The sequence below is a fragment of the Ciconia boyciana genome, chromosome 1, assembly GCF_034638445.1.
Source record: "Ciconia boyciana chromosome 1, ASM3463844v1, whole genome shotgun sequence".
NCBI classification, from domain to species: Eukaryota; Metazoa; Chordata; class Aves; order Ciconiiformes; family Ciconiidae; genus Ciconia; species Ciconia boyciana.
In genome coordinates this window covers 17,520,483-17,533,022 of record NC_132934.1, presented here as the reverse complement: position 1 = coordinate 17,533,022, position 12,540 = coordinate 17,520,483, and the positions used below count along the sequence as shown (strand labels likewise).

The 12,540-nt window shown below is 41.0% G+C and overlaps 1 protein-coding gene across 2 annotated transcripts in view; it reads right to left on the bottom strand.

The window, feature by feature from the left end:
* The window catches only part of CPNE8 (copine 8), a 112,784-nt gene that overhangs the window by 25,183 nt on the left and 75,061 nt on the right, over positions 1-12,540 (bottom strand). For both annotated transcript variants that reach the window (XM_072860038.1, XM_072860029.1), the window contains exons 12-13: positions 9,099-9,152; positions 5,949-6,010 (exon numbers count right to left, since the gene is read on the bottom strand). In XM_072860038.1, the coding sequence (XP_072716139.1) occupies positions 5,949-6,010; positions 9,099-9,152 (116 nt within the window). The remainder of the gene's footprint in view (positions 1-5,948; positions 6,011-9,098; positions 9,153-12,540) is intronic.

The following is a 12,540-nucleotide window of genomic DNA, read 5'->3' as shown; positions in this document are numbered from 1 at the left end:
ACCTTTATCAACAATAACGTATTTTTAAAATAAGATTATTGATTACTGTATTTTGTGTAAGGGACATTAGCTGAAAAATCATTAATTCAGAATAAGGATGCTCAAAATTTAAAAAAGCATATAAAATTGAAGTCTTCAAGACAAATTTAGGTGCCTGATTAAATGATGCAAATTTTAAAACACATCGAGACAACAAAACTTACTGTTTACAATAAGGAAATTATTTGGCTAAGGCTGTGTCCCTGCTTTTCCAGCTGTATAGTGCTCCAAGGAGCTACATTAAAAGCTCATGACACCCACTACATCAGCGATGTTGTGAGGTCATGAGGCTTTGCACAAAAGCCGCTAAAACATTGATACCTTGCTAGGCAGGCTGAGCTGCTGAATGTCCTGTCCCAAGGGAGAACTCAGGTAGAATATCCAAGCACAGCAATGTGCCTTATCGGTTCAGAGCTGGATAGAGCATTACTACTCTGCCAGAATTTAGTTGGTCTAGAAAGACATGATCTATTTGATACCTGAACAGGTGACTTTACCCTATACTACCACGAGAAATGAAGAAAGTAACTTAAAAGGAACAGTAATCTTCACCTCACAACCACGGAGCAGCAATTTTTTTTGTTTCTTTGGGAGAGCAAGGTGAAACCTATTGTCTTTTAATAAGAGCTCTATCAGCACTGATATACATAAGGGAACAAACTAAGCCTGGATGTAGCTTTTGACTAGGCTTGTAACATTTGTAATGATTAGGTTTTTTTAAACAGTACATTGGAAGGAAACATGAATTTCCTCCTGTGGCTTCAGAGTGACAACCAGCTGGTCTGTTAGCAGTGGGGGGGAGCTGTTGAAGGCTTGAGGACCACTTACTGCGCAGAACTCTACGACGGAGCTAATGGAGTAACTAACGCTACCAAGAGGCTGTATCCTTTCCATGGCATTTAAGTCCCCAATGACAGTTATTTTGTAATTTCCCCTTTGCAGGGGAAATGGCCAAATGCCGTATCAACATAAAGATTTTTCTGATAAAGGCTGTACAAGATCTTCCTCTTATATAGTCTTCTTACTCCTTATTATTCTCCAAGGATACAAGAAATATATGGTAAAGCCTCCAAAATATGTAGCTATGGCAGCCCTTGCTTCATAACTGTATCTCACATCAGGTCTCCTCCAAACATCAAATATGCATGCCATTACATTATATGGTGTACTGGTTGGATGAAAATAGCTGTCATGAAAGGAGTTCTAAATTTCCATTTTGACCATCAATGATTCAATACAGTTCAGTTAAAAATGTACGTCCAAAGCCCTTAGCAACCAAACAACGTGTGGGTGTTCATTTCCAAAAACCTAGATGAAGGTAAGGCTTTTAACATGATGGGAGGAAAACATTTCCTCTTATCTTCCACTAATCTGGGACAGAAGAGATGACTTAATATTTTTGAGCTGCAAAAGGATTCAGCTCCTTAATTTTGTTGATTTACAAATGCCTAGAGTAACTTGCTAGCTCCCTCCCTATTCTAGTAAGTCAAACAGACTAGAAGCTTCTGCACAGAAATATCCTTTCTGTGCACTCAGTCTTGCAGCTTTTTGGCTCCTGGTCTCTCTTCCAGACAAAAACAGAGCAGACTATAAACTAAGCATTTGACAGTCATTCCTGTAAACAAGGATAATTTCAATTGCATTCCTCTTCAAGGCCGAATCCCTTACATTCCTGAGCTTATTCATATATTTGCACGTGTTTTGATAGGAATATGTTATTAATTGGTAAGTGGCAGGAGACATCCGATTTTGAAATGTACATTAATTTTTAACACAATGTACCAATTTTAAATGTGGGAAGGTCAGTGTGGCAAAATATGTGATTAAGTATCAAGATGTAAGGAAAAGGCAGCTACTAGGATGGCACCACTTGATGTAATATTCAGATGCAAAAGAGACATCCACCTCTTTCCTGCCATACTGCTATAAAATCCAGTGTTATGCAGTAAAACGAAATTAGAATTTACGGACAACTTCTATTTCACTCTTCAAAGCCCTTCAAAAAAACAACAGTCATATTCATAATACTTATAATGGAATATCCCAATTGAACAGATGCAGACTCAAAACATAAATAAAATCAATACTGTAATCCCAATTTGTCGCAGTTAAAGCTGTCAAGATTTCCATTAAATCAGTATTAGTTCTAGACACCTCAAATCAATTACAGTGAAACTTCTGAACATGAAGTATTTCATAAGCATCCATTTATGGAAGAGGCAATGCTGTGCCTATTGCAGAATCAGTGTTTTCTTCCCCTTGCCTAATTAAATGGAAGAAAAACAGGGAACTAAAAAATCAATTTTGGAGGACATACTTGATGGGAAAACAGACTGATTAATGACAAAAATCTTCTTTTCCCCCTTCCTTCAAAATCTGTCAACTGGACTGCAACTGACATGTAGTAGTATTAAATGAGACGAACGAAGGAAGAGAGAAGCCAACAAAATGACTCTGAGTCTCAGCCTCCTGGTCATGTTTACAAAACTGTATAGGTTGCAGAAAGAAAGGTAACATTTTGTACAAGTACTTCTCCAGTTTTCACTGGCATGTACATAGAAATAACTGTATGAATCACTAAACAAGATTCTATATAAAATAATTAAATGATAACTGTTACTGCTCTTACTTTTAAGCACAGAGCACTCTCCTGAATTATACTCTTTTCATATAAAAGATAGGAAAAAAGCTTAAGCGGTAATTATTAATATCACAAGCCTTCTTTGACTTACAGTTACAGAGATATATACAAAATATCAATAAGAACAACAAAGTATTATTTGTATTCAAAATTTATATTATTTGTCTATAGAATGTTGATAATTAGGTTTATTAACTTGTACTGTAACATGTCTGTGAGAAATGTGATAAACCACCCTAAAAAGAATACTTATGCACCCACTATATTATTTTCTTTCCAAATTTAGACATAAAATTTAACTCCTCAGTTCCTTATACACACTCTTATTGTAGAGATGAATTTTGAATGAATGGGGATAAGATGGTTGTGGCATATATGTACAACACACTTCAAAGAACAAACAGGTATACTAGAGGTAAACTGTTTCTTCATGCATTTGTGTATACATATGCTTCATTCAATAAAAACTTTTGGTTAACATGGATGGATGGCCATTTTCTACTTCTGTTAAAGTCCACAGCAGGAATGTTCCTGAGAAAGGCAACAGCAGTCCTAATAAAGTAACCTTTTTCTCTCAAACTCTACGATTCTCTACTAAAAACAGAACACTGGCACAAATCAGAAGGCCTCCACAACAGATTAACCATGACTGTTAATACAGAAATCACATCCAGAACCTTGATGCTCCAAGTACTCTTCTATTATCTCAAGTAGCTGTCTATCTGTTACAGTGATTCAAAGCAGGCACAACAAGCCACACTGATCATTGGAAATGGACCCAGAAACATAGAAATAACTGTTTTCCTAACCATGGCAATCTAGGTGCCTCAGGAACAGCTTGTCACGCAAATGTGCTGAAAGAATTCTAGCATATAGCATATAGAGTCAACATATTCTTCAGATGTTAAAGATGCAGTAGCACCTCGACAGCATGCCTGACCTATATTAGGAAGTTTTACCTTTGCTGAACTGTAACGGATTCTAATGCAGCCAACAACTGAATTAAATCACCTCTGAGGAGAAACTGTAGGATCCAAAGAGTGCAAACATAGACAAGAAGTATTCCAACAGCAGCGTGTCCAGTTAACAGAACTGAACTGGAGGCAAGGATAGCAATTCTAGAAGAGCTTGATAGTTTGCGGTCCACAAGTATCCTGGAACAAAGTGTAGGGGTCCTGAGGGTATTAAAAAGCCTTTTAATGGCCCTAAACAGACTCACCTCGGCCCTTCCACCACACGCCCCTTCATTGGCTCAGGAGCCCCATTTCAGATCAGCCTTCAGTCCCTGCCTGAGCTATGTCAGAGGAGTGCAGATCTCCAGATCAGCCAAGCCCATGCCTGGCCATGGACTCCATTAATCCAGACCCTGACCCATGGGCTGACTTCCTGGCTTGACCTCCCTGCCTTGTCCACCATAGGCCTGCCTGGCAATCGCTGGACCTGATCCTGACCCGGATCTGTGGTTTGCCTTCCCAGCCTGACCTTGGTCTCCCTCATTACCACAAACTTCCCTGATGATCTGGACTCTTAACTGAGCCTGGCCACCATCTCTGGGCCTGTCCTGCTTGCCTTGCCCATGTACGGTACAACCGGGCCCCGGCTGGTGAGACCCTGCGCTGCCAGCCACGCTACCCGGCTCCGCTCCCAGCTCCCAGCCATTCTGGGGAGGGACAGATGCTCCCTGACACAGCCCCTTCCCTCCACTAACGCGTCCCACTACTTACACACCTCAGCGATGGGCCTATACAACTCCCTCTGAAGGCCACCTGTAAGCTGTCGTGTATACCATACAACATTGTAATTTCAAACAATCGAATCTGAAATGTTGCAGAGGCTCTGCATCCTATCCAAATGAGAAAATATGTTCAGCTACCAAAGAGCAACCAGATGAGCAAGTCAAATCACAAATTTCTCCAACGATATTGAATAAGAATTTTACAGAGAATATGTCTACATCCATGTTAAAAACCCTAATTAAGCATTCCCATTTTTAAGTACTATGCATAAAATATTGTCAGGTTCAATCTTAATGAGCCAACAGACACAGTGTTTGGAGATACATAACAAACTGAATTCACCCTTAGTGAAAATATTTATTTTCTTGGATGGAGATTGAACAGCAGTGAATTTGGATTTTCTAACTTTAAAATTTAACTGTTTGGGAGAACTGAAACATCAAAGAGGCTGTTAGTCCTTGAGAGAGACAAAAATTACACTCTGCAGCAGCCCATGGGTTAGGGTCGACAGTTTGGAGTACATCTTAACAATGATCCATTCCCTCTACAAGTTATCAGTTTGGTATGGAGTACAACCTCAGGTTGCGGTTTTTCAAAACCTTAAATGCAGTGGCAGTCGAGATAGCTTACTGACAGTTTCTCTGTAGCTAACAATTATGATTGGGGGCATCACTTTAACTTAATGAACTTCAGTGATGAATGTGTTAGGAATAAACCTTAAGCACATTCTCATCTATAGGATTACCACTGTTGGGAACAAAGGCAAAGCCCAAAACACAACACAGACTTCTTTTTTATTTCAGGTGAAGCCTGGCACAAAAAAAAAAGTAACATGTTTCTTCACAGCTAATCAATGCTCTAAAATAACTGTGGAATGTATATTCAGACTGTATGCCTCAAAAATCTGTATTAAGTGTCTAGGAATGTATAACAAATTATTTCCATTTATCTTAGAGAAGAATTGTGTTCTGGCAGGGAGGTTAAGAGCCAGGAATTTCTGAGATTCGATCCCATTTCCAGACATTTTCTAGGGTAAGCCATTTGATGCTTCTGTCTCTACTTCCCTTTTGGGAAAATGACGATAAATGAGAAATTGAACGTGTTATAAATTTTACGTAATTAGTATTGAAAAAATGCCTTTGAAGGGGAAAGGCTCTAAATAAATGCCAATATTAAATACACCAAAGGTCAGTGTAATCAGAAGAAATAAAACAGCATTTTACTAATTTAAGTATATAGGTAATTCCTTTTCAGTTAATCCAATTTTCACTGGCTGATCAGAGGTCATTACTCAATCTCAGTGTTTTAGTACCAACACCGATTCCAAAATTATAAGCGAAGTTCCATAACTTAACTTACGTCAATAACTATCTGCAGGTTTTCTGTAGGAAAGTACAGCCTCTAAAATGAGGAAACAATACAGCTCTTTACAGATACTACTTAGAGTCATCATATGCAAAGTACATATACAAATTATTAGTGAATTACAATGAGATTGTGAAAACAAGAAAGGTTTGTTGCCAATCACATACCCGCCTTTAATATAGTCAAGGAATGAAACTTCTGTTTCAATTAGGAAGGAAAGCAATGTTACCTGAAAGCAAATAAAAGAGAGTCAGACATGAATTGTCATTTCCCAGTTGAACAAGTAGAGACATAAGCACAACGTTTTTGGAGCTCTATCCTTAAGACATAATTTCCTACAGTATGAGGGGAAAAAAGAATATTAAAAAAAAATACAAAACCATTTCAATAGGCAGTTCTTGAAAGGGAAGAAACAAATTGGGAAGTCTACTATAATTGCTTTTTATTTGTTGTTTCGTTTTTTTTTGGTTTTGGTTTTGTTTGTTTTTTTTTAAGCAAAAGGTAAGAGATGGAAGATTGTATTCCAGAGCAGGTTACCACACGCATGTCTTCTGATCACTGTGCACTACATCTACACACGAATATTAGAGGCTAGACGATAATGCATCTATTATATGAATACTACAACACTGTTGTAGAACTCAATTATTTATGTAATTTCTCATCTCACATTAAAAGTGGTATTGAGTATTGATGCAAGCCAAGAATGCAAAAATCTAGTAAATTATAATTATACATATATATGAAATACATAAAAAAATTTAAGGTGGAATATATACAAAATGTAAAGATAAGAAATTTCTTCAGTCCCAGCTTTTATCATTCAGAAATTATATAGGTCCAAAACACAGACAGTGGTCTAAAGGTGTTACTGGCATTTCCAGCACTCGAGTCACAGAAATATAAACTCAAGTGGAAAAGATCCAGCATTTAAGATCTTCATACATCGCACAACATTTATGAAGCAAAGATTTCAATCCAAACTATTTTTGTTTTATTTACAAAGTGACACAAAACTCTCTCACAACATAAATGCATCAGGCAGTCAGTGAAAACTGCTTAAGTAACTATTCAAAGCAAATTCACTGATAATGATACAAGGAATAAAAAGGGGATGGAAGTTTGTCAGAAAATTTGATTTGCCTCCAACTGCAGCAAATATAAAAATTGAAAATATTTCTATGTTGTAAACTTGGACTCAGAATGAGATTACAGGTAGTAATTCTGTCTTCTATCCTACTTCGTCACAGGTTCTCTGTGATTCTTAGTGACTTGCAAAGTTACTGAATTTGCAAACCATCAAATTACCCTTCTAGTTGAGAACAGAAGACCATAACAAAGTTCTACCAGACTATCAGTAGCATAGTCTTGCATATTAGACTGGAATTTCTATGCATTTTCCCACTGGACACAGGCATTTTAATGGTTCATCTGTTATTACAGCTGGTCACCTTGTTCCTAATTAAAGCAAATGTTTTCAGTGAATCTGATTTAAAAAGGTAAAAAATGGAAACAGACAACACCCTTCCAAAGAGGCCAAAGTGTTTACTTCCATACAGACAATGACTACCAATGCTCCAAGTTTTATACAGTGAATTTTAAATTTCACTACTTTGCTTTGTTTGAAATGAATCATGTATTCTGAAACATTTCTGCTTAGTATGTAGTTTGTCTGTCTGACTTTAAAATGACCCCTTAAGTAATAATGACTTGAGATGGCTACTGTATGTACGTAGCCCTTAAAAGCAGCAGTGAGATAGCAGTCAATGATCTATATCCACTTTACTTAAAGTTTTCCAGAAGCCAACTTCCTATTAGTGAGAATGATGGCCTTCGTGCCTGGTTTGAAAATCTAGAAATCTGTGGGATAAAGAATATCTTGGGCAAATGACAGGGAAAAGAAAAACAAAACTGCAGGCAAACGCATAGGAAAGTGACAATTTGGAGAAGCATAAGGGAAGCCTGAAGAACTTAAGAACACTGTAATTTCTTTTTTTTGAAAAGAAATTACAAAGCCAACAGTAGAGAACAGTGGTAGAGAAGGAAAGAGGAAAGAAAATTGTTAACAACCATTTACTGGAAATTTCCATATAATTTGAGACAAAGGATAACAAGACACAGTTGATTTTGTCTGTCCAAACATGAGTAAAATATGTTCTTTCAAGTGCAGACAGATACATGTGAAAGTGTTAAAATATTTAAAACCAAAATCAACAGGAAAATGGAACATGTAAATGCATTTTTTGCTCTTCTGTATCCTAAGCCAGATTTCATACCTATAATTTTGAGTACACTTACTTTTAGAATTGATTTAAAATAATCACTTTTCATAAGTTTCTGACTCACTAATTTAGCATAAAAGAACTTTACTTTAACACGCTAAATTGTAGTAAAAGGAATACGTTAGCGAAAAACAAATTATCTAACTAATCAGATCTTGTATGGTAAATTTTCATGGACAAGCTGCTTCTGCCTATTTTTTACAATTTAAAGCAGAGGTACAAAATAAGTGTTTATTCTCCTGCTGATGAACAGACTTATACCAGAATGTGAGAATGACAAAACATTCCTTCAAGGTTACAGTTCAGAGTGAAAGTAGCCCTACTGGCTTCAGTGGAACTGTTCATGTAGAAAAAAACCCACATGCTGGATGTGTTTTCAAAAAAATGTATCTTATATCCGATTAGGTTTTCCAATATAATTCAACATTTATCTTCATTTTTTTGTAAATGATGTTTTGAACATCATGGATGCCAGAACACGGAAGCTGAGAAAGTGCTGAAGGGAATTATTTGCGTTGCTAGCAAATGGTTCATAAAACAGAATATGGAATATGAACAAAAGGACATTAAACTCTCATCCCAAATTATACTAACAGATCTTTCAACATACATTTAAAAAAACCTGTTGTTAATAAAAAATGTTGACTCTTCTTGGTATAGCCATGTTAAGCATACTAGCTCTTACAGATGCTAGCTCAGCAGTTAAATTTTAAAAGAAAATTGACTTTAAAAAGTTTAGATATGTTTCAGATAAAAATTAATAGTGTTCAGTCCAATAATTTCAAGAATTTGACTGAAATTTTGGTATAACTCATTTTGGAAATCATTGGCAACTTAACAGCACACTTGGACACAGCTTTTATAAGACTCTTCAAATTAAAAAATATCTGAAAATAAATGCTGTATAACAGTAAATAGTTTATTGTTGTGGCCTTCACAGAAGGTTCTATTCTAATCTTGTTAAATTACAAGTCAACTACACCCTGTTTCAAGAGGGAAGAAAAGCATCCAGTAACATAAAATATATTTACTTACTGTTCCAGAATTAACATACTTTTTCTTTTTTCCTTTTTTCTTTGGATTTATTACCTAGAAACACAGATACAAATATTAAAGCAGTATGATTTATGACTTAACATAAAGATAAGTGTTAAGACACTTTCAATGCAGAAACTAGTCTGTCTTCAGTGGATTCTAAATTTATTCAGCATAACGTTTACTTATGCACCTCAACGCTGGGATATATGCATATTTGAACTCCCAGATGGAGCTCCCATGAAAACATGCAGCCGTCCAGGTCTCAGGCTGCAGGGAGTGCCAGGGCCTCTCACTGTTCACGCATGGCAGCCATGAGGACAGCTGTGTGAGGTGCGACCAGGTGGATCATTTGCTCTGCATGGTGGCAGAGCTACGGGAGGAGGTAGAAAGGTTAAGGAGCATCAGGGAGGCTGAGAAAGAGATCAACTGGTGGTGCCATGCTCTGCCCCCCCCCGAGACAGGAACAGGAGCAGCAGCAGCCACCAGTAAGAACCCACGATCAAGGGGATCCTGTATCCCCCCACACCGGGCTGAAGGCAGCAGCTCAAAGGAGGAGAGTGAATGGAGGCAAGTCCACGCTCGTGGCAGCAGGCGAACGCCCTCCCTGCCCACCTCGCCTCCCCAGGTGCCTCTGTACAACAGATATAAGGCCCTGGAGGTGGAAGGCCAGGCAATGGAGGATGGGGATGACAGTCCATCTACACCAGAGGTGTCGCCCAGGTCAGAAGAACGTACCTCTCCTATTAACACCACCTCCACAAGGAAGAGAACACGGGTTATAGTTGTGGGTGACTCCCTTCTGAGGGGAACCGAGGGTCCGATAGGCCGGCCGGACCCTCCTCTTAGGGAAGTCTGCTGCCTCCCTGGGGCTCGGGTGAAGGATGTCACGAGGATACTCCCTAGCCTGGTACGGCCCTCGGACTATTACCCCCTACTGCTCTTCCATGTGGGGGGCGATGAAGCTGCAACACGAAGTCCTAGGGCAATCAAAAGAGACCTCAGGGCCTTGGGACGGCTAGTAAGGGACTACAGAGCACAGGTTATTTTCTCCTCTCTCCTTCCAGTTGTGGGCAGTGACACTAGAAGGAACAGAGACACCCAATCTATCAACTCATGGCTCCATGGCTGGTGTCATCGCCACAGATTTGGTTTTTTTGACAACGGGATGGCCTACACAGCACCAGGTTTGCTGGCGTCTGATGGAATTCATCTTTCTCAAAGGGGAAAGAGAGTCTTTGCTCAGGAACTTGTGGGGCTCATCGACAGAGCTTTAAACTAGACTCGAAGGGGGAGGGGGACAATATCAGGCTTGCCCGAGGGAAGCTGACAGATGACGTGCCACAGTTAGAGGGAGCGGGTGCCAGTGAGGGCACTCAGACTGTGTCTCTGAGATGTGCAGGGTACGCTGGGGCACAGTTGAAGTCGAACAGATTTGAGCTAGGGGATACTGAGGCAATAGGACCCAAGAGGGAAATGCCAGTGAAACACCTCAAAGCACACAAGGGGTGTTCTTCTATGAAGGAGACACGGACGACAGCCCAGCTGAAGTGCCTCTACACCAATGCACGCAGCCTGGGCAACAAGCAGGAGGAGTTGGAAGCCATTGTACATCAGGAAAACTATGATATGGTTGCCATCACGGAAACATGGTGGGATGACTTGCACAACTGGAGTGCGGCGATGGATGGCTATAAACTCTTCAGGAGGGATAGGCGAGGCAGGAGGTGGTGGGGTAGCCCTATAGGTCAGGGAGTGTCTGGATAGTTTAGAGCTCAATGATGGTGACGATAGGGTGGAGTGTCTATGGGTAAGAATCAGGGGGAAGGCCAACAAGGCAGATATTGTGGTGGGAGTCTGTTACAGACCACCCAACCAGGATGAGGAGACAGATGAACTATTCTATAAGCAGCTGGGAGAAGCCTCATGATCGCTAGCCCTTGTTCTTGTGGGGGACTTCAACCTACTGGATGTCTGCTGGAAATACAATACAGCAGAGAAGAAACAGCCTAGGAGGTTCCTGGAGGGTGTGGCAGATCACTTCCTGACACAGCTGGTGAGTGAGCCAAGTAGGGAAGGTGCCCCGCTGGACCTCTTGTTCACGAACAGAGAAGGACTTGTGAGCCATGTGACGGTTGGAGGCCGTCTTGGGCAGAGTGATCACGAAATGATAAGAGGTTTTGGTACGTGGAGAAGCGGCGAGGGGGGTCAGCAAAACTGCCACCTTAGACTTCCGGAGGGCGGACTTTGGCCTGTTTAGGAGACTGGTCAACAGAGTCCCCTGGGAGGCAGCCCTAATGGGCAAAGGAGTCCAGGAAGGCTGGACATTCTTTACGGAGGAAGGCCTAAAGGCACAAGACCAGGCTGTCGCCAGGTGCCGAAAGACGAGCCGGCGGGGAAGAAGACTGGCCTGGCTGAATAGAGAGCTCTGGCTAGAACTCAGGAAAAAGAGGAGAGTCTATGACCTCTGGAAGAAGGGGCAGGCAACTCAGGAGGACTACAAAGGTGTAGCAAGGCTGTGCAGGGAGAAAATTAGAAGGGCCAAAGCTGAGCTAGAGCTCAATCTGGCTGCTGCTGTAAAAGACAACAAAAAATACTTCTTCAAATACATTAGCAGCAAAAGGAGAGCTAAGGAGAATCTCCAGCCCCTAGTAGACGGGGGAGGGAACACAGGGACCAAGGATGAGGAAAAGGCTGAGGTACTTAATGCCTTCTTTGCCTCAGTCTTTAATAGTAGGGCCAATTGTTCTCTGGGTACCCAGCCCCCCGAGTCGGAAGACAGGGACGGGGACCAGAATGGAGCCCCCATAATCCAGGGGGAAATGGTTAGTGACCTGCTGCACCACTTAGACACTCACAAGTCTATGGGGCCTGATGAGATCCACCCGAGACTACTGAAGGGACTGGCAGATGTGCTCACCAAGCCCCTTTCCATCATTTACCAGCAGTCCTGGCTAACTGGGGAGGTCCCAGCTGACTGGAGATTAGCAAATGTGACACCCATCTTCAAGAAGGGCCGGAAGGAGGACCCGGGGAACTACAGGCCTGTCAGCCTGACCTCGGTACCGGGGAAGCTGATGGAGCAGATCATCCTGAGTGCCATCACACGCCATGTAGAGGATAACCAAGGGATCAAGCCCAGCCAGCATGGGTTCAGGAAAGGCAGGTCCTGCTTGACCAACCTGATCTCCTTCTACAACAAGGTGACCTGCCTAGTGGATGAGGGAAAGGCTGTGGATGTTGTCTATCTAGACTTCAGTAAAGCCTTTGACACCGTTTCCCACAGCATTCTCCTGGAGAAACTGGCTGCTCATGGCTTGGACAGGTGTACTCTTCGCTGGGTAAAGAACTGGCTGGATGGCCAGACCCAAAGAGTTCCGGTGAATGGAGTTTACTCCAGTTGGCGGCTGGTCACAAGCGGTGTTCCCCAGGGCTCTGTGTT